The sequence below is a fragment of the Anabrus simplex genome, chromosome 5 (genome assembly GCF_040414725.1).
Source record: "Anabrus simplex isolate iqAnaSimp1 chromosome 5, ASM4041472v1, whole genome shotgun sequence".
NCBI classification, from domain to species: domain Eukaryota; kingdom Metazoa; phylum Arthropoda; class Insecta; order Orthoptera; family Tettigoniidae; genus Anabrus; species Anabrus simplex.
Window position 1 is genome coordinate 173,795,827 of NC_090269.1, and position 27,982 is coordinate 173,823,808.

General features: G+C 40.6%; 1 protein-coding gene across 2 annotated transcripts in view; it reads right to left on the reverse strand.

Moving 5' to 3' along the window:
• The window catches only part of LOC136874735 (UDP-glycosyltransferase UGT5), a 115,327-nt gene extending 91,486 nt beyond the window's left edge, over positions 1-23,841 (reverse strand). For both annotated transcript variants that reach the window (XM_067148403.2, XM_067148402.2), the window contains exons 1-2: positions 23,733-23,841; positions 5,320-5,567 (exon numbers count right to left, since the gene is read on the reverse strand). In XM_067148403.2, coding sequence (XP_067004504.2) covers positions 5,320-5,567; positions 23,733-23,747 — 263 coding nt within the window. In that variant the 5' untranslated portion in view covers positions 23,748-23,841. The remainder of the gene's footprint in view (positions 1-5,319; positions 5,568-23,732) is intronic.
• Between the last annotated feature and the right edge of the window lie 4,141 nt (positions 23,842-27,982).

The following is a 27,982-nucleotide window of genomic DNA, read 5'->3' on the forward strand; positions in this document are numbered from 1 at the left end:
CAAGTTGGTATTGTGGAGGCCATGTAATATTTCTGTTTCTTCACTGAATAGGCCTCAGTAGGTTGCGTATTTTTACCCCTGTGTATATGTCCTTGGAGGACAGCTTGAACGTGGAGTTTGGTGTGGCCTTTGATAGGCTTGAACTTAAGAGCGGGTGACTCTTTCTTAAAATTTGGTTCTGCGTGCCTCGAGGAGGCTTTACTGTGTAGTTGGGAGCAAGTGCTTCTGGGCATGTTTGGGGTTTTCTGCCCCTTTGTCGAATCTTGTATTTGGGTAAAGTTGGGTTAATTGCTCAAGAATTGTGAGTCCGGGGCTCGAAGCCCAAATTCTGTAAAAAATATAATTGTAATTCTTAAATTGTTGATATTCAAATATGGTTCTGTTATTCTTGTTATTTCTTGATCTTGATAAGAAAATATAACCCTGTTAAATTTTATCTTAACTTTAATTTCGTATTTTGAGACCTGTTCAACCCCGCACCTTATTTCACCTCTGCACATCCACAAAACTCGGTAACAATTATTGTTACGATGTTTTGTGGATTTGCAGAGGTGAAGGAAGGTGTTGGGTGGATTAGGTCTCAACTTACGAAATTAAAGTTCATTTAAAACTTTAACAAAGGTTATATTTCATTTTCAAAATCAACAGATAACAACAACAGAGTAACAGGTACCAAGTAGCAGGAAAATAATTTAAGAAATTACAGTAGTTACAAGATTTGGGCTTCGAGCCCCAAGATTAATTTCTTAGCTCTCAGCTCACCACGACAATAGCTAAAGGGCAGAAAACCCCTAAGTACAAGGAGCACTTGCTCCTAATTACAACGTGAAGAGGGAAAGAGCAGACCCGCTCTCAATTTTACAGGTCTATCCAAGGCTACAACAAACTTCATTTCTGTCTGCCCTTAAGGCACATCAAGAAACAGGGGTATTTGATACCCAACGTACAGGGCCTTTACATGAGGAAAATAAAACATCAGGTTAAGTTACTGGCCCATAATACAAAATGGATTGGAGGCGAAGCTTGCACTCCTAATACACTTTTGAAACCTACTTGGCACTAGGCCGCTTACGCAAGGGCTAATCCCATACTAAGGAGGTGACACGATAAGAAAACTTTATTACATTATGAAGAGAAGAAAAACGGTTATGAAAACGTAGTCACCTCAAAATAATATGAGTGGGAGCTCGAGAGGGTAGGCACTCTCTATCCCAATTTGTAGTTAAAGAGACGGAATTGTTACCAAATGTCAATTACATTTTAAAGATAGGTTACATGATAAAAGTTTCGAACCTGCCCCGAGGGTTAAACTGCTTAGCTAGCAAGAAATAAAGTTATTAAACGGCCATTACCTTGAGGATGAACCGCTGCCCGAAGAAAGAGGCGCTTCCCGCCCCCTGCTACCTAATCACACACTAAGCAAGATGTCGATGAAGTGGCACCGAGACAAGAAAATCAGCAGTTTATATATCCTCGGTGAACATTCGAGACCTTTCAAGAATGAGTACACACCCCCCCCCCTCAACTTTATTGGATAGCTTAAAGCAACATCTCCATATCGGAGAAGACATACGTTATTGGTCAAAAATTAATTAGAGAAATTCGGGATTGGCTAAATTCAAATCAAGCGGGAAGAAATGATTAATGTTGCCAACCCACAAACCACAGAACAAAATTTAGTAAAGTCAAACACTTATGAACACAAAACTTCTTCAAGAAGGTTCATTCCTTTGCAACAGAGTGCGTAATCCAAGTTTTTTCTCTGTAGAGACATCTAGAAGAGAATGTCCACACTTCTTGATACGGAATAAACAAACACAAATCAAAATAGACACAGTTCAGAAAACTACAAAATTACCAAATTTACAGTAGTGACCTCTTTTAAGAAATAGTAGAATTAGTTCAGTTTTCAAGGTTCCAAACTTCTCCTGTAGAGGAGTTTAAACTGGCGCAAAATTTGAATTCGCGGCGTGGAGGTGTACCGCCCGTTACAATTATTATTATTATTATTATTATTATTATTATTGTAGTCGTTGTTGTTATTATTATACCGGGAGGTACACCTCAAACTCGTGCATTTAAATGAAGCGCCTTGAAGATCGCTGTCTAACATACAGAAATTGAAACACTTAGTGCACGAAGTTGGGACACTGATCAACAGATGTCACTACTAAAGTGATAGAGGAATGTGTTATTTTAAGGTTTCCTAAACTGACTGGGTTTCTTTTGTTTTGTTCGATGTACTACTATTTGCAAGAACTATTTAAACAAGTTTGGACTTTTCTTCATAGATGTCTCTATTTAAGAACTGATGTCATGCACTCTGGTGCAAAGTGGAATAGCTAGAAATTTAAAGAAGTTTTGTGTTCATAGGTTTTCTGAACTGAATTAACTTTCCTTATTTTTGATACTTCAAAGGTTGCAAAATTTCCTTCTCATCCCGCCAGCTTTGGAGTTTGACCATTCATAAATGTTTAGTATTTATTTTTCAGCCAATCAGAGGCTTCTTGAAACTTTTCGACTGTCCAATAAAAATGAGAGGGTGTGTCTGGTTTTAGTCCAGAGCCTTCTCGAACCTTCCCTTCGGGTATAAAAGCTGACGCCTTTTCGAGCTAACTTGTATTATTGATCATCGTATTACTGAATGTGTGTGTGTGTGTGTGTGTGTGTGTGTGTGTGTGTGTGTGTGTGTGTGTGTGTGTGTGTGTGTGTGTGTGTGTGTGTGTGTGTTAAGAGAAGAGGCGGGGGCTCTCATTCTTCGGCAGGCAGAACACCAGCCCTGGTAATGGCCGCCATACTTCTATCTCCGTAGTCATCTCCGCAAGGTGATTCGAGGGGAAGGTTCCTATCTTTAACTATTTAACAGTCAATTTCCTAAAATGTAAACGTTCTTTCTTCTCATGTAAAAGCTCAAGTAAGTCAAAAGTACCTAACTGAAAACCGAGGATAGAGAGTGCGTTGTCCTCTCGATTTCCCGTTCAATTAATCTTCAGGTGACTACGATGTTTGTAATTGTTTTTCACTTGTAAATTGTAAATTAACTTGTCCTTCTGGTCGCCTCAGTTGTGTGGGATAAACCTCTGCATCGTCGGGCCGCAAGCCCAAGTAGGGATTTATCTTTGATTTCAAGGAGCGCAAGTGTACGCCTCCATACTTTTTTGAGTTTGAGCCAGTAATTTAACCTGTTCTCTTTCACGAAGGCCCGGTAGTATGGGTACTCGATACCCCTGTATTATTTCTTAAAATACAACTGCTACAGTCTTGTTAAATGCAGGTTGTGCCTAGAGAGGCCAGAAATTGTAAAGTTTATTGAGCACATGTAAAAGTTAAAGGTTGCCTCGAGTAGGCCGCAATAGTTTGGGAGCGCAGTCTCCTCGGTAACATTTGTAGAGCATATAAGGCTCTTTCTTGTAATGTAAACTGGGTGCCTTTGGAAGGCCGTAACTTGTAATATTTTGGAGCAAAAGTGCTCTTGATCATTAATATCCTGTAAAAGAAAATTAGGAGGTCTTTCTCCCAGGATGTGTTAGATGTGAGGCTCAGTGCTCTTGTTAAAATATCAACTTAAAGAGCAACAAGCTCACGTTCCTAATGTATATGTTTTTTTATGTTACATACTTTGTACCTGATCTAATTAATTAGTTTTGTTACCCTGTTTTCGCAAGCGGATCGATTGTTATAATTTTTACTTCTGAAAAATAAAAAGAAATAAAACCTTTGTTTTCAAAGTTTTAAATGAGTCTTCTGACTGTTAAAGATAGACCCATTCCAGCCCGCACTTTCTTTCACCTCTGCCTTCCACGGCTAACTCCGTAACAATTAACACTGTTAATATTCTATGCCTGACCATCCTCCCCCGTGTTGGAATCGTGGTGTATGCTTCGTAAACTCCAGACGAGAGTTGCTCTTCAGAAGTGTCAGCTCCGTTTCTGAAATTTTTTAAATCCTGACCTGTGAATTGAACCCACGTCGTCTTAAGTTAACTGAGGACGCCTTTATCACCTTATCTAGGCAGAGTCATTTCTCGGATAAGTTATACATAAACCGTCTTACTAATAAACGGTGTATAACTTTTATACAAGGTTTATACACCGTTTACGCGAAATTCGTTACTAATAAACCGTGTATAAGCCTCCTGTGTATACATCTGTTATAGTTATTCACTGAATTGCTTATACAGTCCAGGACCCTAGTATAAGCGTTGTATAGCAGCGTGTAGCGGAAAAAAAGAAACGAGCGAGCAGTTTATTTTCGTGGTATTTATTGTCGACAGTAATATAATCGTTGTAAAATATTCGACTTATCCATTTAACATTGAACACACGTTGAAAGAATGACGATAACGTTGATGATCTTCACGATATTTTAAACATAGAAGACATACGGTACCGTACACCATTCAGAGGTTATGGAAGCTAGACATCTTTGTAAAGTAAAACACTTTAAAGAGACGGAATGACAATGAATGACTATAAACGAAATGATGGTTGGGCGTATTTTTGTGCAAAAATATGTTACAGCTTAATGGACCTTTGATATTGCGAGTTTATTATACACTATCTGCCCCTGCAAAGATCTTTCTTAATTGAGTACCTACCGTATACAAGGGGACATATTCCTCGAGATAAAAAGTGGCATAACTTGAAAACCATACGTAATATGATTTCCATACTTTGTAGTGGAATACGTAGAAATGTGATGTATAAATGCCTAATAGAAACTTTTTTGATCTAACCTTTCGTTTAGCTACAAAACAGGTTTGCCTTTCTCCTGAAAAGTAAGGATTTTGGAATGTGTACCCTTTTCAACCTGCCGATTGAATTACAATTGCTTACGTTTTCCGTACTATCCCAGTTAAGAGCTATTGATCTTTTCTTAAGCCATTCCATTTCTTTTTTTGGCGATCATTACACAAGCAAGTTGAAGAAATGTTGATATCAATATAAGCGAATTTCCAGCTGTCTCACTTAGTGTTGCCACTGCCTTTTCGATATGCCGTGCTACTGTGCGACTTTCCGGAAAGTTTTGCTCGTAGAAAACCAGCAGAAGCGATCATAAAGGCGGTGAACGTGCGAAATACGTCAGTGAACTACAGGAAGAGATTCCTACTCCTTGGAACAAGTGTATACGTGCTGTATAGTAATACAATGCGTATACCTCGTTTATTAGTAAGAAAAATGTAAAACGCTTATACAGGGTTTATTCACTGTATAACTAAACAAGAGTTAAACAACGGTATAAGGACTTTTTATTAGTAAGACCCAAAGTGTTATATCTAAGTTTCCCTTATTCATAGAATATGAACGTTAATGTGCTTACTGGTCTCTCTCTCGCCCTTGCCGCCGCACGTTCGGGGAAGATATGACAAACTGAGTCACGTTGTTTGGAGTTGTCTCTGGAAGGGCCTTGCCCGTGAGCACAGTCACGTGGTGACCCCTGGTGGCAAGCTCGTTGATGACAGGGATGATGGTATTCAGATGACTCTGGACTGGAAAGGGTGCCGCAAACAACACTCTCGCAGCCTCCACATTATGTACTACCACAAGGAGAGAGACCAGCAACAGCTCCTGTAAACAGATATATATATTTATTTATTCTTTATTGATATAATGGTGTGAAAGTCACAGTGCATGTAGTTCTGAATCACAGGAATGTAGCCATGAAAGAAGCACCTACCTCAAGAAATATATATTTTTATTATTTATATCATAGTAGCACACCCTTCACCGCTTCGCCCGTGGTAATAATGCGCGGAACTCATAATGATATACCGGGTGGTTCACCAGCCCCTAGTTTCTTCATAAGTAGGTAACCCAGTTAACGCGTATATTATAGGCAGTCGAAAAACATTGGTACCTGCTCCTTTATTTCCTTACTACAACTATACCGTTCATATTATGCTCGCGAATATGGTATAAATCATTAGCGGCAGTGTTATTTCCATTGCTTAAACTATATTAAATATGTAAATCGATCACAGCTACGAATAATACTATCTCATGTTTGGACAACGTGCTAGTTACGCACCACAGCTCGTGGTACCTAAGGTGGCTAAATCACGCATCACTGCTATTGCATCAGACAAGATGTCTCGTAGGTTCGATTCACTGGCTGGTACAACTATATTTTTTCGATTAATGCCGTTTACAGTGACTTTTCCAAAGAGTGAATTTTTATTTGGTCCTGAAAAGGACCGTTTTATCCGATGTTACGTAGCCAGGCTGGACTACGACATGGTGGTCTTTAGGTAGGAAGTACGGTACCCTGCATGTTCAGTGTAACAAATGTTCGAAATGTTAACCACCTTGGTTTATGCAGATTTCAGTACGACGTTTTAAAGATATTCTTGCACGTTGTAACATCTCAGGAGTAACGGCTTGGCATGCCTCAGTGATCAGTTTCAGAAGGTGACCAGGATCTTCAGGCTCCTGTGCATACACTACCTGCTTTAAGTGACCCCACAAGAAGAAGACAAGTGGCGTTAGATCGGGTGATCTTAGATTCTCAATTTTTGGGTAAACCTTTAAACTAAAATCATTCATAGTTGAGATAGGCTTTCCTAACTCGTCTCATTTAAGTCACCTACTTGTAATAGAAGACGAGAAATTCGTATCGCCAACTCCTAAGTGGGATCTCATGTTTGTTGTTAAGGTGATTGATTGTACAGAGCTCCATAAAGGAGACGACTTCAAGCTTTAAGTGTATCTGCATGCGTTCCTCTAGGCACCACAGGAAGAGTTTTACGAAAGTCACCGACAAACACAAAAGTGACGCCTCCCATAATTTTGTCTGAACTTCTTATATCCTTTAGTGTTCTTTCTACGGCTTCTATATATGAGTGGTGGCTTATCGTGCGTTCGTCTCACATTATGAGACGGCCCGTTTATTCGTATGGGATATACTAATTCTTTCTGGAGCGAGACATTCAAAGACAGCAGACATGTGTAATGGGCAGTTTTTCCACCACTAAGTAAAGTCGCCGCAATTCTAGAAGAAGCCACCACAAGAGCCTCATTGTTTTCAACACTATTCACTATTGTTTCATAGGCAAATCGCTGATCGGGTACAAAATTTGGTACGTGAATACAAACGTACGGTACTCATTCAGCTGGTTGTAATCATGTACCAATGTTGTCCTTACAGAATCGATTTCGTTGATTCTCTGCGGTGACGGAAGACCAAAGTCTCCTAATGAATTTTCACTTAATAGATGAATTTCATCTTCTATTTGAATTAGACATGGATTTGTGATATCGTTTGATAATGGCATACCGTCATCGTTATTCTGCTGACACACTCTGTGCAACATGTCTTCACAGAGATCTTTTTTAAATGTTTGCCATAAACCAATGGTATCTGAAGGTTGACAAAATAACAAAAAAATGTCAGAAAACCTTCTCCCAGTTTAGAAGCCGAATCCGGAAGTACAGCATCAGCTGGGGCATGCTTCCAAAGTTCGTCGTCCTCAATAAGGACGAGGTCTTTACAGGCTTCTTGATATGTTGGCATGACACAGTCTAGCCTAAGCAAGCGACAGGTGCAGACGTGTGGAGTGGCGAGTGCGGAGAGTCATGGTGGGAGAGGAGAAGAACCGGGTGGCTATCGGGTGCTGGCTGAGGAGGTGGAAGAAGACTACGAAACGGACGGCAGGAAAGGATATGAAGGGGAAGATGGGCGATGTGCTACTTGTGATCGGGGGGTGGGTGAAATTGAACCCCGGCCCGTACGCCAGCGGTAATATGAGTTGAGAAGACATTGAGAAATTTCCGGAGGTGGTGAAAGAAATGCGAAAATAACTCTGCCCCTTTTGATAAGTTAATGACGATGATGGAAGGTCTGAGAAAGGAGCAAGGTGATCTGAGAGATTGGATTAAAAAGAATAAGGTGGAGGTGGAGACAAACTAACGATGCACCGAGAAAGAGATTCAGGTGCTAAGAGAGAAGGTTCAAAATCGGGAAGAGAAGGCGTTTAAATTGATGAGAGAGACAGTAGTTAAAACCAAGAAAGGATGAGGAAATGTTTATACAACATGTGAGAATAAAGTTCGGTGAATGAATTCAAAATGGTCTATCCAGCAACACTGGCGACACACAACGCTACACCAGGATTTGGCCACCTGCTCCCAACGTTGTTCAGTAGAGCATCGTGTGTGTGCCGTGTAAGACCTGTTCGACACAGTGCGTGTTTAGTACGTTGGTTCTGAACTGCGAACAGGAATATGAACGACCAAAAGATCAATGTATTGTGTTAAGCTTAGTAAGGCACCAAAAGAAACGCATGCGATGCTGGCACGTGTTTATGAATATCAAGCACTGTCCTTGAAGTGTGTGTACGAGTGGTTTCCCCGTTTTCGAGGAGGCCGGGAAAGTGGTTCTAACAACTACCGTAGCGGAAGACTGGTGAACGCCGTCAGTGACGAAAACATTGAGAAGGTGAAGACAATCACGAACGATCGGCAATTAACTGTGCGCATGATAGCGAATGAACTGCAGATTAATCGTGAATCCGTACGACAAATCGTTACCCAGAACTTAGGAAGAGGAAAACGTGTTTTTGTCTTGTGCCACATCACTTGACTGACGATCAGAAGCCACGTTTAGAGGCTTCACCTTATTTTGTCGAAACGGCGGATGCGACACCAAATTTCTTGAACTATATTGTCACTGACGATGAAACCTGATGGCTCAGGTACGACCCTGAAATGAAACGGCAAAGCATGGAATGGCGTTCTCCGGGATCCTCTCGTCGGAAAAAGGTCAGAGCCGAAAAGTCACGCATCAAAACGATGCTCATCACCTTTTTCGATAGTCAAGGCATTATCCACAAGGAATTTCTATCTGAGGGAACGACGTTGAATGCTGTACTGTACATTGAAATTTTGACCCGTTTTATGAAACGTTTACGCAGGGTACGACCCCAGTACACACAAGAAGGTTCGTGGTTTTTGTCCATGACAACGCTTGCCCACACACAGCAAATATCGTTAAACAATTCATGGCAGAAAAGGGAGTGGTGCAACTTGAACATCCCCCATACTCGTCAGATCTCAATCCGCCAGACTTCTTATTCCCATTACTCAAACACGCTTTGAAAGGAAAGATATTCGACGATATTCCTGACATCCAACGAAACGTGACGAGGCTTTTGAACACCATCCCAAAGGAAGCCTTCTTGCAAAGTTTCCAGGACATATATCGCCAATCTCAGCAGTGCACAGTTATGGTAGGGGACTATTTTGAAGGACAGTAAGATCACTGTCGTGCATTGTTCATCTATGTTAATAGTACAGGACTAATCATTGAACTTCATTTTCACATGTTGTTCATATATAGGGTGCAGGAGAAGGGATAGAGAAGAAAGTAGATATTATATATAAAGTGGTGGATGTTATACCAAATAAATTGAAAATTAATTTTAGCGAGCTGGACATTAATGATGTGGAAAGAGTAGGTAAGGTGGAGGGGCACAGACCGATAAAAGTCAAATTGATATCTACCCTAATGACCGATATAGTAATAAAAATGCGAGCAACTTACAAGGAAAAAATATGGGTAAAGAGAGACACGGGAAGAGAAGGCAGCGAGAATTTGGGAATATTGAGGAGTCATCAAGGGAGAGCTGGATCTCAGGGGTTGAAGGCGTATTTAAGTGTGCAACAGCTGACAGTAACCAACGGAATATGGAAGCGATTCTGGATAGTAGCAGATTTGAAAGTTATGGAAGAGAAGCTCAAGAAAGAAGAGGACCTGGTGTCAAGGCAAGATGGAAGGCAGGTGGCAGTTCAAGACGAGCAAGGTGTCGAGGTAAGGACTGAATCCAACGAAGAGTCAAGTGTTCAGTGCAGTGTGGAGCTAATCACAAGGATGCAGAAAGTAGAGGTTGAGTGTGATGCCCAAGAAAAGTCTAATGAAGAGTTCATGGGACAGGGGTATAATAATGGAGGTAGTGGGTCGAGGGATGAAGAGAATGGGAAAGACACTATGATTAAGGGGAGAAGTAGGAGTCTAAAAGATCTGTGGGGTAAAAAATAAACGTAGGAAAAATAGGAAAGAACGCCGTAAATTATCAAAATATGAAGAAATGGAGATATAGGGAGAAAGAAAGAGAGATTGTGATGAGAAGTAAAAGTAGAGAAGGAAATGGAGAAGGAAAAGAGGCCAAGTTATAACTAGATTGGAAGATACGCTTTGTAAATATCGAATGATTAAGTAAGATAATATTGAAGTGATAAATGTGTAGGAAAGTTTTGATATTATTGCATTATTGGAGACTAGGATAGATATAGGAAAAGAGGTGACTTGGGGGTTACAATTAAGTACAAGTCAATAAAGAAATAGTAAAACAGGGGGAATGCCCGGAGAAATAGTGGTGTTAATCAAAGAAGAGATCAGAGAATTAGAAGAAATTGGAAACGAGTTGGATGAAGTGATTTGGTTAAGATTTAATTTAGGGAAGGAGAAGGGAAGAGAAAAAAGTTATGATAGAATAGGGGAACAATGCCGAAGGTTTATCAAAGAAGATGATACGGATATAAGGGTAGAAGGAAGAAGTAAAGATAAAGAAAGAAACAGCTATTTTGGAATGCTCCTGGAATTTTGTTAGGCAGGAAAATACTATATTCTAAACGGTGTTTGGGAGGGGATCTAGAAGACAAGCTGACATATATTACAACAGAGGGGAAGTGTTATTGACTTAGTTATGTGTTTGGAAGATATGCTAGGGCACATCAAAATGATAGAGATTGAAGATTGGGTAGAATCGCACCATGCGCCGGTAGGGGTGTGGATAGAAAGAAGGGTAGGGAAGAAAAGGGGAGTCAAAAAGAGGATTGTAGAGGGGGTAAGAGATATACTAAATATAAATGGTCCGAGAACACAAAACGAGAACTATATGACCTTATGAAAAATGAGATACAATTAATCAGATGTGGATGGGAAGTAGCTTTGAAAGAAGGTAATATAGAAAGGGCCTTGGACCTAATTGAATACTCTATAAGGAGGGTTGCACGGATAGACCGAGGGAAGAGAGGAAGAATGAGAGGGGTAGGAGGATGGTACAATAAGGAAGGCAAGATATTAAGGAGCTCAGTAATGAAGTCTTTAAAATGTATAGACTAAGTGGAGGTAATGAATAAAGTGAAACTTTCTGTAGATTAAGGAAGAAGAACAAAAGGAAAATTGTCGAGAGGAAGAAGCTATGGTCTACGGAATAAACTGCATTAATTAATATAGAATGCAGATTAAACGAAGCAGGGAGAGTCTGAGAAGGAATAAACAAAATTAATAAAGGAAGAATAAGGTATGATAAAGTAGGATAAATTATGAGCAGTGGGTGATATACTTCAGCGGTTTATTAGGTGACAGTGATAAATGAGAGTTTGGGGATGGGATAAGGGATACCGGGAGAAATATGGAAGTTAGTATATAGGAACTGGACAAAAATATCTCAATACAGGAAATACAGGATGTGATAGGTAAACATAAGAGTAGACCGGCGGGGGAAGGAATTGCATAAATAATTTATTTGGGTAGAAATATGTAAATAGAGACTGATGGGTGAAGGAGCAGTAAATTTATTTAACATGATCTTCAATAGTGGTAAAATACCTAAAGAGTGGGAATGCGGAATTATTTGTCCAGTTTACAAAAGGAAAGGGAACAAAAACTTGCCGTATAACTGCTGAGGAATAACGCTACTAGACTCTTTGAGTAAGATTTACACTGGGGTTTTGGCAAATAGGTTAACGAGCTGGGCCGAAGAGTATTCGATAATACCAATGTTTCAGGGAGGATTTCGTAAAGCAAGGAGGACAACAGATAACATTATGACAGTAAAGATGATAATAGAAAAATACTTAAGTAGGGAAAGAGGATGTGTGTACCTAGTGGCCATAGACTTGGAAAAAGCGTTCGACACGGTGAGTAGAAAAGCGTTGATAGAAAAATTAGGTAGGTTGGGAGTCTCAAGGAAGATGATACGGACGATTGCGGCGATGTACCAAAATGTATATGTTGTATCAAGCTAGAAGAGAATTTAAATAGTAGGCCGATAGATTGCAAGATAGGGTAAAGGCAAGGATGTAAAATTTCGCCGGTGTTATTTTTTCTATTCATTTATCGTATTTTGGAAGGGCACGGAAGGGAAAATGGGCAGTGCCGGTAGTACAAACTGGAGATCCCAGAATTGATATTCTCAGATGATGTCATTCTAAAGGCGTTAACAGGAGGGGGATTACAAAGAAGTTTGAAGAAGTTCTCGGAGTTCGCAAGGAAGTGATCACTAAAATTTAACAGTAATAAATTGAAGGTGCTAATTGTATGTAAGAATAGGAGGAGGAAGACGGAAAGGAAACGGACGTTACAAGTAGAGAACATAGAAGAAGTAGATAAGTTAGAATACCTAGGAGTGCTGTTAAATAGAAGAGGAGGATATGAAGATCATATTAAGAGAGCAAAGTGGAGGGGAATAGCAGCACTATCCGTTGTTAAAATCTTAGTGACGAATTTCCCGGGGATAAATTATAAGATATTGAGATTAGTATTAAAGACGTTAGTGTTAAGCAGAATATTATATGGGGCAGAATTACAGAATACAAAACGAGAAGTAGATAGGTTGGCATGAACTGTCCATTAACTGTCAAAAGGCTTGGGAAAGATGTTGGACCGGGAACATATAAAAAGAATCCTTAAATGAAAGCATTCAGATTGCGATGGATGAATACTGTACCTTCTACCAAGAGTGGAGTCTTTCGGAATCCCGGGATGCCCTTCGACTTCTTGTCTTCGTTTTCTTCGCCCACGTGCAGTACTGAGGAACTTCGTAGTATAATAATGTTTTTGCGAAGTCATCTGTGCTACAAAACCAATGAACGCCGTAATTGTTGTTGCGGTAGGACTTTCATTTCTTTGTTGGAGATTGTTTTCTGTGAAATACACTCTTTGGCCGTTCTCTAGATGCAACGCCAAATGGATGATGCCTCTCATCAATGTGAAACTGGAGAATTCTCCAAACAGCTTCCGATGTGCTAATATAACGGCCATTTAAATATGCTTCCATCTAATTTTGTTTATTTTCAACAGAGAAAGTGTCCAGGTCGGATCGTTTTTAATATATTTGCATATATATTGAATAGCTTTAACTAACTGATAATACTCAACAAATGATGTGCGCATTAAAGCATCTGCATAGTGCAGGCGAATATGGAATTACCCATTTATTATTAGGTGACTTCCTCTCCTCTAACTGTCAATGTCGCAGCATTGCCGTCGTCTTGAGGGTTTCTTTGACAATGAACTGGATATCCCTGTTCCCGTATCAGCTATACGTTTCCGTGGGTATTTCTTATGCCATATCCATTGGCCATGCAGGGAGAATTCATGTTGTGTTCCCCAGGTGGGCCTTGGATCATGTTTCTAACCACAATGTCAAACAATAAGGGATCCCGTTGGCGATCTGGAAGCTCGGCCGATATTATGTTAACAACCACGTCGGGTTTTATTTTGGTTTGAAGACATAACAGAATATGCACATGAGGTAACCCATTTTCTGCCTTTCAATGCTAAATATGTAAGCTTTTATGGTAGCGAAAATGGCGTTTTTCGTTAAAAGCTTTATCATTTTCATAACTTTTAAATGAAGCACACGTGCCAGAATGCCATACCGGTCGTAGGATCTTTGCCCGGAGATTAATTTCCTTTCAATTTCAGGCCATTCGGGATTACACGTGAACGTTACAAACAAATAGGTCTGCCAATGATTCGGACGTATGTCATTGCTTGTTGCGTCTTTTCGACCATGTATCTGGGAGTGCCTGTGAATGTTGAGAGTAATATCATGCATTGTGCATTGACGATCTGACCTTGATTTACAGCATCTCTTAGATCGATCAACTCTAAGTTTAGTTTGATTTCTGCGGATAAAATGAAGTCTTTCAGTAATTATCATAGCCATCACATCGACACATTATTGGTTAAATAGATTTCGGAAATGATGTAACATATTCAAGCTCTAATCATAAGCATATAAGCATAAAAATGCATGTGGGGGACAGTCATATTACGTTCTGAATTTGCTTGTGGTATGTTCAGACAACAACCATCTTCACCTCTTGGGAAAAAAGGGAGTATTGTAAATGGACGTAGGATCTATGCAATTCTGAAACCCTTCGTAATTGTCCATCCAGACCCTGTAAAATTATGTCCCTTGGTCCTTTGTTTTCGTTCACAAAAAGAACAGCAACTTCCTTAGTGGTAGGAGCATTATACCTCCCTGTATGTGTATTAGATGGACGGCGATCTGCGTGGATTTTTAGTTGTAATTCTTTTGAATCTTTATTATTGTTCCAGTTGTACGTAAAGGATTGAATGTAACTGTTATGGTCGTGTAAAATTTGCTGATTTTGATTTTGTTCAGACAGGAAATATATTTGTAAGTATTGCGCATTGTTGCCTTCGGGAGGAAGTAGACTGCAAATTAAGTGATAAATTTGCCCATGAACTTTAAAGGTAGGCATGAAACTGCCTTCCCTAACCTCATTCGCCCCAAATGAAGTCATTGGAAAAATAGTACTGTAACGTCGAATGTTATTTAAGAATTGTGTCGAAAGTGCATGATTTCCCAATAAAAGATCTTTGATTGCGGTGGATCGGGAATATCTATTAAATGTACTTTCCCACAGCGCAACAAAGTCTGAACATTTTGCTCTTGTGTCATTGATCTTACTTCACGCATGTGAGTTCTTTGCGTAATCATTCTTTGGTTACGTTCACTACTGCTTTCCCTGGCACGCTGTTGACTTGTACATACGTTTTGACTTATGAGTCTCTGTGACCGCTCATAAATAGGCTTTCGAATTCAGAGTGCTCTCATGCGTTCACTATCATCGGCAAGTCTCTCTGAACGTTGTGAAGTTCATTCGTTAGATATTCTTAAAGAAGATGCTGTTGACATTCGAGACAAACGAATGTGTCTCTCCTCTTGATTTCTGTCTATATGTCTCCTTTCTTCAGACCTAGCCTTTGAGGTATTCCTAGAAAGGTTAGATTTTCTTCTTGGTGTGCTTGATTTCGTCCATTCCGGCGTGCGTGCGTAAGGTAGGTACTTAGTTATTAAAAAAGTAGGTAAGTATTAACTACTAAATATTTTTAAATAGGATTTCATGACTAACCTTAGCAAGTCTTCAAATCAGGAGTGGTTCAAGTGCCAATCACCTGCGTGTTTACTCAGAAAGCAACGGCACTACAGCGCTGCGTATCGTTGAATTGCATATCTACCTCCCAACGTTCCGATATCTTTGCTGCTGACCGCGTCAGCTGTTTCTCGCTATTTCATGAACATCCCTACCAATGAAGATGATGTTGACATTTGGGATAATGTAGATACATTAAATAATAATTTTTTAACCGGATCATTAGTACCGTCCACGTATAAACAAACTCACAAAATTCGCACTCTCTCTGTATAATATTTTATATATCTATATATATTGAACCATTCCGTTCATTGTCTTATAGTCATGATTTTAGCCTGCGATATTTGGAATATTCGAGATCACCCTGAAGATCCTTGTATACTGATTTATTACATGAGAGAAGTGGAGTGTGAGCAGTTCTCGTGGGAAGAGAGCAGCTATGTAAGTTTCTAGAATCTCATAAGATAAATTTATAACCCCAGCGAAGCAGAGACAGAGGACGCCAAACACTTCACCTATGTAGCGTGCCAACAAAGGATTTGGAGCGAAGAAAGAAATTAATTTATATCTTTGAGGACAGAATAGATGCATTTGATTTGATGAGCAAATTGCAACCTACGTAATCGGCACAAGATTTTGATATGCGGCATGAGCATAGTGAGAAGTGCATAAGGGAGATAAGTACTTGGCGCGCATTATGCACGCAAGCCGCGAGCGGGAGAATGTCGCGAGTAACTCGTTAGCGTGGGTAAGCGAGCCGTACTATATATATGGAGCCGCGGAGCGCTTGAGATTCATTCTTTGACTGTCTTGCTGTCGGGACTGCGTGATAAGATTCCGAGCTAACATCGAGACTAGCATCTGAGCTGCGAGCCGCAAACACCAGGCACGATCTATTCGGGAAAGAAAGTAAGTAAGCAACCTGCATGACTAAGTTGAAATTTTCATACTACATGTGCTGGCTTGCCTGTCATGAGAAGATGTACTGCCTATGACTTAACTGCCTAGCTAGTAGCCTCATATGACTGAGGACCAATTGTTAGAAAGGAAGTACGGAGAATAATAATAGCTCAGATTATTTCTGGTAGTTGAGAGTAACATTTCTGAGAGGACAACAAGATCTTGTCACCATATGTGAATAAGTGAATTCTTGAATCATAAGACTAAACTCTAGTAGAGAACCGAACTTAGAAGCGTGTGAGAGGGGGCGTTTGTGGAAACAGGCATTGAATTGGAACCCTCTGTAACACATGTCTCTTTACAGTTTTCCCTTCACCGACCCAGCGGGAGCAATGACACGCTGAGAACAAGAAAGAAGTACGGCGAGTTGGAGAAGGCAGGAGCTGTCAAGACCCCGAGCATCGACACGGGGACACCAGGAAGGCGTGCTCATCATGACGCCGAAGGAGACACCTCACAACCTTCGAGGAAGCTGCAGGAGAAGCCTTCATCAGCCAGCATGTATCCAGTAATCCGCATACCTGTGCTGCCGGCGATGACCACTGCCAACATGGCGTAAAATCCAGGGGTCCATAGAGGGGCTGCCTCGCAATGCCATCGATACGTCCAGGTTAGATCGCTCCAATTGGTTCTAAGCATGTAAATTATTACAGTTAGGTTCAGGGTGGCCGTCAGCCACAACAATAGCTGTCTGATGTAAATAACAATTTGTTTAGAGTAGTCAAGTAAACTCAGGATAGTAGGATAGGCAGTAGGATATATATTCCCACTTGCATAATTTTGATATTTTTATCTCTTTATTTTGTGGTATCTGTTCCGTCTTGGTCATGTTTGCTAGGTCTATTAACCAGATACGGTAGTTAGAGCCGCGTAGCCTATATTTATTTGAGATAGTACGTAATTCAGAGGAGATCTAGACTTACTCCTTGACTCACATAGGCTAACGGGGCTGGGTGTGTGTGCCATGTTGCTTTACATAAACTTCTAGCTGATTGCACGTATTGTTATAGTGATGCCGAGAGCAAGTAATTGATGAACATTGTGATGTGAATATTATGCATTATTCTGGCCGTGGTAGCGCCAGGGAATTGAGTCCTTGAATACTTATGGATAAGCCCAGTGGAGGCAGATATAAGAGAACGTGATTTATGGATAAGCCCAGTGGAGGCAGAGATAAAATAATGATTGGATAATTTCGGCGCTAAGAATGTTATATCATGTGATTATAGAAGCGAATTGAGGTACACGGCAGGAATTCCTTTATCCGATCAGTTGAGCGCTCCCAAGGGGAGCTGGACCGACACACATCCCGTTCTTTGTTGGGGTTAAGGAAGTCAAGTTGTACGTCACCGGCTAGGGAAAGTGATTAAGCTGTCTGCGCTAGCTCAGGTGTTCACAGGGAGAGTCTCCCCCGGCCTTGACATTGTGTAGCCAGCTGGGATCGCATTTTGTCTGCCTGGCCTTGTTTTTCTTAGTCTTGCCACGTGTTTATTTAGCTACCTGATGATGGAGCTGTAATTTCCATGATTTTATTGATGAGTTTAGGTGCCTTATGTATGACGGACTTTGAACCTTCATTCAGTCCAGGCCAAGTATATTGTAGTCCGTTGTTTGAAGATCTTGGGTTCGAGGTACTGTGACACGATATTTTTCATGTAGAGGAGACGGCTCTTCTGACGTGTTTTTGTACAGAAAATTATCCTTTCTCGTTACTTTTGACTTATTCCGTGATTCATGCTTGTTCCAGCCTGGCAGTACGATAAGATTGTGACCTGGAAGTCATCTGCGACAAACTTTTGACAAAAATTATTTGAGATTTTAACTTCTTGTTAATATTTGGATACTTTTTTATTGTAATAAATCCATTTATGTTCACTGTGAATGCAGCGTTGTTTCCCGTATTTTCATTTTAAATTTTGGGTTGTTCTTACCTTGCTTTCATGCATATCCACGTGTTTGATTGTATTTCGCCCTTTGTTATACCCTATATCCCTGAGACATGTGCGACTGAGTTGCTGAGCATGGATATGTAACGCAGGTAAGATATGTGCACGAGCCCACGCTGGCGGGAGTTTTGTTCACTATGGTGTTCTTGGTTCGAGCTCGGCATTCGCCTGATTGAAATCAAGAGCATTGTAGGGCACAATATATATTGTAATTAAATGTATCCAATGACTTTCTACCAATGATAAAACTTACTTTTGCAATGTACAAATTAATCAATTAATCCCTTTCATATGATACCCCACTCGGCCGCATTTCGTAGGTTCCTATTTCTTCCCCTCCCCGGTCTCCCCTCTCTCGCTAACCCCCTGACCGATTCTGCTCAAGTTCTGAATTAATTTTGTAGTGTACAAATTAAGCTCCTTCATTCATTTGATACCCCACTCGGCCATTTTTCGTAGGTTTCGATTTTTAACCCTGCCCCTTAACCCTTGGAGGTCAATTTCCAAAAATGTGTTCCTAGGAAATCTGTAATTGGAGAAAGTAAAATGCTTTCCAAATTTCAAGTATTTAGGTTTAATGGTTGCGGAGTTTTCCTGATTAATGTATCAGTGAATTTATTTTTCTGCCACATCCCTTAAACGCCTTTGGTAGCCGGTTAAAATATATATTAAAATATAAAATACAGCCTATAGCAATCAGGGCTAATGCATCCTTATATTCGTAAAATAATTTTTAGAATCGCTCCAGTAGTTTCTGAGATTTCCCTCCAGATACACAGAAACTCAGATGTTTAGCCTCCTCTTTTGGAATTGAAGATTGCCTTAAGAGTTTCACGGTGGCGTTGGACACACGAGTGGTGCGGTCACGTGAGCTCAGTCTGTAAACAGGCTCTGACAATATAGCTGAGATCTTATTCTTGTACTCGTCAGTGTCCATAACCACTGTCGCATTACCCTTATCAGTTGAGAGAATGGTCAGTTCAGAATCATCTCTAAGTTCCATCAGAGCTCTCCTTTCGCCTCTTGTTAAATTGGGCGCGGGTACAACAGCAGACCTTATGAGTCTCACACATTTCTGTCTTAACTCCTCAGCCTCATCCGTAGGTGGTTAGTCGATGGCTGCCTTAACGGAAGTAATTAACTCCTCAGTGGGAATTTTAGAGGGAGCGACAGCGAAATTAAGACCCCTAGCTAGAACTACAGTTTGGTTCTCATCCAAGGATTTCTTGGAATGACTGACGACAGATTTACTAGAGCAATTGTTTCTGAGCTAGCCGGAGGAGGAACTTTGATTTCTGTCTGAATGACACCTGGTTGAATTTTCGTTCACCGTCATACCACCCGGCACCGGGAATTATGGCATGGGATGTCATCGGATTCCATTCTCATTCACGCCTATTCCGTATCGCTGGTGCACTGGCCTTGTTGTTGTCCCCTATCTTCAGCGCCAACCAGGGGCCCTGTCCCTACAGGACAATGCGCGATTGTATGTTGCACACATAGTTATACGTTTCCTGGATGTCTATCGTATCACGTTCCATCACTGGCCAGTGCGTTTCCAAAACATTCGCCATCGAAATCGTATGATCTATGGTCGGAAGATGCCTGCTATAGTTTACTCACGGCCCCAGCGGATGAACTTCGAAACAGCTTGAACGGAAGTACCCCGGACGGACATTGCAAGTCTCTTCCTCTCAATGTCGTGTCAGGTTAGAGCGGGACACACTATTGACGTCCTGAGCTGCACGAGTAATCATGTAACCTGTCCAACAAATGAGTGTGATGCCTCACGTCCTTCCTGGTGTTGCACTTTCAACGGCCAGCCAAGGTTAAGTGTGCGACCTGAAAAATAGACGAGCGATGCATGCAGATACAATAGAGCTGTGAGGTGAAGTGTGATTGAAGAATTTAGCCGTCCGTATTTTCTTTGAGTTCATAAATGTTATGGAGGAATGTTAGCAAAGTGTATTACAGAAATACCTGTGGATGTCTATTGCAACATCCAGCTACATTATTAATTTTGTGTCCCCGTTATCTGAGTAGGAGTGGACTTGCTTAGTCCATCAACCTAATCTATTTTGGCTTTGGCTTACCAACATGACTGCTGCCCAGCCATATAGTGAGCGTGATGACATCCTCAGTCAAATAACCTGCCTTCCTCCACTTCCTCTTATATCATGCAGCTCATCCGTGGTCTCACGAGACTGAGCGAACCCCGTTCCAACCCTCAGTTCAGAATTGAAGTCGAACCTAGAGTCTCTGGGTAACAGATATCATGCTATCACTACACTACGGAGCAGGCCTCTTGAGAAACAGACGGGACAAATCTGCCCGATAGGAGACGCGAAGTTCGCACAGGTCGAAGATGGGGTCATTAGTTTAACATTTTAAAATAAAGGGGTTGGAACATGCGGCCTTCAAAGTTCACAACTTTAAAGACTATGCAGTATCTAACTAGTACATCTCGGAAAACTAATGCTCTTGATTTTAGCACAAAAAAGGAAAATCTTATTAAGACTCCATGACCTTCATTGACAGAAAATGATTATGACACAACACTTTATGTATATTAAAATTAATATTTTGGAACAATTTATCGTAAGCGCAAGCCCATTATAACATAATATATTATATTAGATTTGGTGTATATAAGTTATAGATTAGATTAAGTGACATTATGTTAGGTAATATTACGCTATGATCATTAGTAACTAGGTATCAGCCCCCCCCCCCCTCTGCTTGGCACAAGAGGAATTTTGCAACTAATGGTGATAGGTATTATAAGAATTCTGTTTTGGACGACATTAGTTATTTTATTTTCCTCTTGATGTATGTACGTAGCTGATAGCGGTGTTTGTTCGAGGTCCTTCTGGCCTGCTACCTGTTCGCTAGCTCCTTCCTCGCCTTACGGTAACATGAAAAATTACACACCGTACACGGTATTTTTATCTTGGAAGGATTAATGTAAACAAATCATTCATATTGATAGGGATTGCGTGATTACTCTTACAATGTGGTTTCTAATTTTAAAGCTCAACCTTTTCGGACACGTTTTCTGGATGGTTATATACTGTCCCAGACATTTTGTAGACCGCTTTATGCTCAAAAATTCCTCCACACGTACTTGGGGGTCTCAAGCCAAGAAAGCGCTCAGATAGCCTGCACTAAAATCGCAATTATTTGGCTTCCTTTTATTATATATGAATGCTCCATCAACCTGAATCTTATTCAATAATTAATGTTTTGTAAAATGATGTGAAAAAAGCAAAGTTTTCTCCGCACATACCATGAAGGCTCTGGGAGGGGTGGAATGTAACCTCGGCACTTGGTGAGGTAGCTGAACGCCCGGCCGCCTTTGCCCCCAGGAGTTAACCCGGTATTCATTTAGTGCCGGCACACAATGAAATAAACCACATCAGAATGTATTCAGTGATTCTCGAGACTATCCTTCACTAACACAGGCAGACTCCTAACGGGGACTAAACTCGATATGTACAGAGATTTTACGATGTATCAAACAGAATTCACCTGTAATTGGCTTGAGAAAAATCCTGTGGCACGCAATAAATTAAATTCAGTTAAACATTTTCTCATTGCAGATAACCGCTATGTTCGAAGATATCTGCACAGATACCTTTCACGGCTTCATTGCGTTACATTGATTTCAATGATTCTGTTTAGAGGGTGCGCAGCTTCATCAGGCGAATTGAACTTACTTCCCAACCCAATACTACATCAGTTCGCCCCTTCCCACCAGCACGCTTCCCCATAGCAATACTAACGATATAAAGTGACTTCTACATTTTGATGTGGCAAAATCGTGCGTTATGGTTGGTATTCACTCAGTGCTGCGTCATTCCACCTACGAAGCATTTCCCAGGTTTAAAAAAACGTGTCTATTTACGAATGTGTGGTATTTTGTAGCGTTGGAAATAGACATTTCGAAGAAATAGCTCGAACTGCTTAATATAAGCTTCTACACTCAAATCTTTTATACACGAGCATTATCAACAATGTGTTTGTGACTGTAGGATGCACCAAATCACTAATGTTAATTCCAAGATAGTTAGTAACTCAACCGAGTGAACACGTCGTGTAGCAGTGAACTTGCATTAGGAATAAGATGGTGTCGCATTTTCACACCAGGCAAATGCTGTGACTGTATCTTCATAAGGATATGGCCGCTATCTTCACAATCCAACCCCTTCGCCAACCCTGACGTTGAATAACTAGTTATAGTAACTCCTTGCCGAATTAAAATGATGTCAGTTTTTATCTGTATTTGACAATCATAATGGTCAGAAGTAGACTACATTAAGATATTTAACTTTATTATAAGTTCTATCCTCGTCCGGATATTTGGCTGAATGGTCACCAAAGTGTCCTTTCGTTCCTAGGGTCACTGGTTCGATTTCCAACCGGCTCGAGAATTCAGCTGAAGTCAGATGTATTGCTATGACTTGGGTACGTTTTGTTTGTTCGTCTTAACACACATATCCATTTAAACATATTACACTGCTAACTACCGCAGAAAAGGATGACGGAGCGGGTTTGCTACGCAGTTCGAGGCTTATAGCTCTTAGTTTGCATTCGGGAGATAGTGGATTCGAATCGCACTATCGTCAGCCCTGGAGATAGTATTCCGCTGCTTTCCACTTTCACACCAAGCAAATGATAGCCTTGTACCTTAATGGAGGCCATAGTCGCTTCCTTCCCAGTCTTAGCCCTGCCTTAGCTCATCGCTGTAAGAGTCTGTGTCGGTGCGATGTAACCAATCATTATCATTATAGACTGTTATGCCTTTCAGCGTTCAGTCTGCACTAGTTGCAAATCGAGGATTGTGGCGACGTTTAGTAAAGACACAGAGGCTTGCAGACTGAACGATGTAACCAATAGCAAAAGAAAATGTAATAGTGAATACTCCCCTCCACATAGCGCAGGGGGCGGAAAGAGTATCGACCGTTAATTGAGTCAAACCCACATGTTGAGCTTTCCTCAAAGACCAGGCAGAAGAACATTTTAAGTTATTTTCCTAAAACAGCTTGATGAGATGGCGTATGGCTTTTAGTGCCGGGAGTGTCCGAGGACAAGTTAGGCTCACCAGATCCAGGTCTTTTTGATTTGACCCCGTAGGTGACCTGCGCGTCGTTTTGAGGATGAAATGATGATGAAGACATCACATATACCCAGCCCCCGTGCCAGCGAAATTAACCAACTATGGTTAAAATTCCCGACCCTGGCGGGAATCGAACCCGGGACCCCTGTGACCAAAGGCCAGCACACTAACCATTTAGCCAAGGAGCCGGACATAACAGCTTGATGCTTGTTGTTTGAAGGGGCCTAGCATCTAAGGTCATCGGCCCATAACATCTTCATAACATACTTTGCGTCAAGTTGCATAGGTTATAAAATATTTGAATCGGTCGACTGAAAAAAAGTAATTAGTTTCTCTATTATTCTTGCCTGACTGGCCCCCGGCGGTCACTGATTTCACCTTTACCTCAGAATGGTCCTGGTTACAGGTTTCACTCATACTGAGAACACAGGATTGTCCAACTCAACTTCCATTGAATTTACATACAAAAAGCAACAAAAAGTAGGGAAAATAAAAGGTAATGTATCACGTGTAACTTACCACAAGACGTGCCATGGTTATTTACTTCGACCCTCATCAACGTTATAACCTGCTACACATGTCTACAATATTTCCACTTGTACGCTATCTTGTTATCGGTGGTGTCAGAAGTGAATCTTATCTGCCTGTCCTTATCTAGCTAAGGTTACGTCGACCACAGTATTTTCCTAACATTGACGTCCCCAAGTCTTGCGAAGCAGATAAGTGGTACTAAAACAATTTCAATTTTCCGTCGGCAAATACAAACATTGAGTCACCCTTCTCTCACTGCCACGATTTCAATACTTCGAGAAAGTGGGGTTTAGTTGTCCTTGCTTCATTGTCGTCAACAGTCCCGTATCGTACTTAAAAGTGACTTCTAAAGGGTGATGGTGGGTCAGTCGGCTTTGGGACTCCAAGATCGCGCGTTCGAACTCCGCAGAGATAGTAGAGCCTCTTCAGGGTAGGAGAAACTCCATGCGACAGTCCATATCCTGCTACGTCGCCATGTGAAAGATCTCTGGTGACACATTTGCTGTTTATCAGACAATATTCATAAAATCTCAGCCATAGATCACCCAACTTATATGATCAAGGAGATTAAACCTGAACGTCGAAATTTACGCGTCGACAATTTTCTCAGTTGTGTCTCAAGATACTGGTAACAATTATACAGATATTCCATATTATCGATGATGACTCGCGGGAAGATAGCTATCCAATTCTTCTGTTTACGAGACGGAATTAGATTTTTTCATGGCTTAAAAATAAGTCAGTAATTGAACTAGGTGACGAGAAGTGGGTTCAGGATCATACATTTTGTTGCGGACCTAACCAGTCATTTAAATATTCACAACGCAACCCTTCAAGGTAGAAGCAAATTGATTGTTGGATTCGGTGTTCGGTTTTTTAAAACGCTAGAGGTCTGGAAACATTAACAATTGCGTAATAATCTGGCTTCTATTCAAAACCTTGAGTCCCTACGCACGAAAAGTGTGTCGTTTGATGGATATATCAACATGCTCAAGGATCTAAAGTCTTACTTTCAGCAGCGTTTCAAGTGATTTCCCGAATGCGAGTTCGCAGCTACGTTGATCATGCAGCGAAGCCAACTCACTCGGTCTTATCCGTCACTCCCCTCTTTAAAACAATCATCACAGTCACATGAAATCAATATACGAATAAAGTTTACAAGAAGCCCCTTAATATACTGCGGTTGACCATAGAGACGCTGTTCTCTATCGATCCCTGCTGAAGCCAACAGTATTTTAAGACGTTTACATGCGAAAACTCGTCGCTGGCTTCCGAAACGTGAAAGAAGTCCTGCGGGAACTTTGAAATAAACGTTAAAAATCTGCTTTCACTACCACGTTTCCCCCCACCCTCTGGAGGGTCGCGATCACTGTCACACATGTGGACTTAGCCCAATTTTGTGGCCAATCGCTCTTCATGGCATCAAAGCTAAACGGAGGATTTAGTCACTATTGCTTGTCCCTACGATGACTGGTAGAGTAGTGTCTGTCTGTGTTCTGTGTAAATAAAAAGAACTGTAGAGTCCCGGAGCCAGAGGGTTTAACCTGAGATGCCTAAAATCATTGACCAAGACGGAAAACCAACCTGGGTCCTTCTGAAGTGAAAGTCCCCACACTGCCAGAGAGGCAGACAACGCCAACATATTCAATTTTATTTAGCTAGTTTTCAGTTATTTACTTAAAACTATAATGAAGATTTATGTTTATATTATTTAAAATTAGCTGTCATACACCTCGTTGATGGGTTGACTTTTTGTACAGATTCGGAAAACAAATCTTCATAACCCCTTTTGCAAAATTGCCATCTAATGCAGATAAGTGGCAGCAGAAGGGATACAGCACACTCTATTGACAATAGGCAACAGGCCATAACGAATGTGATATGGGCCCGCCTGCCAAAATAAATATTTACCCCTCAAATAAAATGTAAAACCTAGGAATAAGTTGTATACATTTAATTAAAACTGGTAGATAATATACTGTTATATTATATAAACAAAGAGGACTATTCACACTTTTAAGAACATTAAAAAATAATTCTACTGTGTCTTATTTGGCTGCCTCCGCGATTTAACGGCTAAGCTTCTGAACTATACACTACTTACTTGCTCGTACTTATACTTGGTTTCATTTTACAGTGACTACGGAAGTATACTCTGTAACCGATACCAAAGTTATAATAATTTATTCGATTAAAACACAGAAAAATGTAGGCCTACGAATAAAATTAAATAAAAATTGTTCAAATAAAGTTTGAGAAATATCAAACAGCACAATTGAAAAGCCTTCACGCAAAAAGAGCTCGTTCGAAACTGAATTGACTCAGTGTTATATCTGCTTCTCATTAGCAGTATATATTGTTATCGAATAAATGTGTGATAAATGTTAAAATGTCACCAAAATGTGTGCGTAATACGATCTCACTACACACCAAGAAAGTATCATTTCTAACTGAATTATGATTCTTCGGGATAAATTTTCATTGTTGTAATTATTTTAAAGCAATGGCAATTCCCCTACGTACAAATATTAAAACAAACTATTCAGACTGATTCTGCAAAACCGCCTGGTCATTTTAGTGCAGACAGACATCAGGCTAGATGAGTTATATATTATTATTTTGTGAGGAGTCTGCGGGGCCCCTTAAAGGCCCGAGCCCGCCTGGATCACAGGCCCCGCAGGCCCTGACGTTACGCCCCTAATAGTCAACCATCTTATTTGGATACGAATGTAACCTCCAACGTATTCCGCATAATGGCGGTTTTTTGTTTTCCTCGCTCTCTACCAAACGAACGACCACGAGTTTACACGAATGGTGAATATGGCTTCGTGTGATTCCCTTGGAGGTAATGTCAGCAGTTGTTGGCAGACAGCAACTTAACCAAACTGCGAGGATGCCAGTCACTCACGGCAGAACATTTGCCATACTCCATTATATTAAGAGATAACTGAAAACATTTGATACTAACGGATGACTTAAAAAGAGCCTATAGATTTTACGTAAATCATTACTACACAAGAATAACACTGAATAACTGTTTTGTTCTTCATTTAAACCCTCAGTGTTCACCCAGATTCAGCGTCACCCACGAAAGAGGAAATCAGACAGATTATCCAATTCTTGTAGAACAATAAAGCGCCGGGTGAAGATTCGATAACAGCTGAATTTTGGAAGTTTGCTAGTAACAGTTCAGTGAAGAAATTAACGGACATCATACATGAAATCTGAAATACCGAAAGACTTCCAAGTTACTGGACATCTCCCCTAATCCATCCACTTCATCAGAAAGGCGGCAAGTGGGATGTTAATTATACGAGGCGGTACACCTCCACGCCGCTAATTCAAATATTGCGCCAGTTGAAACTCCTCTACAGGAGATCGCCTGAACTTTAACAAACTGTACTAATTCAAAGGTTTCTTGGAAAATGTCACTACCGTAAATTTTGAAGTGTTCTGATTTGTTTGCTCCATATCAACAAATTTGAACATTCTCTAACAGATGTCTCTACCAAAACTAATATCGCACTCTGGTGTAAAGGAATGTACCTTCCTGAAGAAATTTTGTATTCATAAGTTTTATCTTAACTAGATTTTGTTCTGTCAGTTGTAGGTTGGCAATATAATCCTTTCTTTCCGCCTGTTTTGAATGTAGCCAATCAGAAATTTCTGTAATTAATTTTCCACCAATAAGGTGTTTCTTCTTCGTCTGGTGTATTACTTTTTGATGTTATCCAATAAAATTTTGTGGGCGGGTTGTAATCATTCATGAAACGTCTCGAATTTTCCACGAGGGTATATAAACTGCTGATTTTCTGGTCTCCTCGCCACTTCAGTAACATCTCTCCTAGTGTGATTATGTAGCAGGGGGCGGGAAGCGCCTCCTTCTTCGGGCAGCAGTTCATCCATAAGGTAATGACCATGTAATAACTTCATTTCTCGCTAGCTCAGCAGTTTAACCCTCGGGGCAGGTACGAAACTTTTCTCATGTAACCTATCTTTAAAATGTAATAGACACTTGGTAAAACTTCGTCTCTTTAACTATAAATTGGGATAGAGAGTGCTAAACCCTCTCGAGCTCCCACTCCTATTGTTTTGAGGTGACTTTGTTTTCACAACCGTTTCTTCCTTTCTTAATGTAATAAAGTCTTCTTATACAAGTCACCTCTTTAGTATGGGATTAGCCCTTGTGTATGCGGCCTAGTGCCAAGTAGGTTTTAAGAGTGTATTAGGAGTGCAAG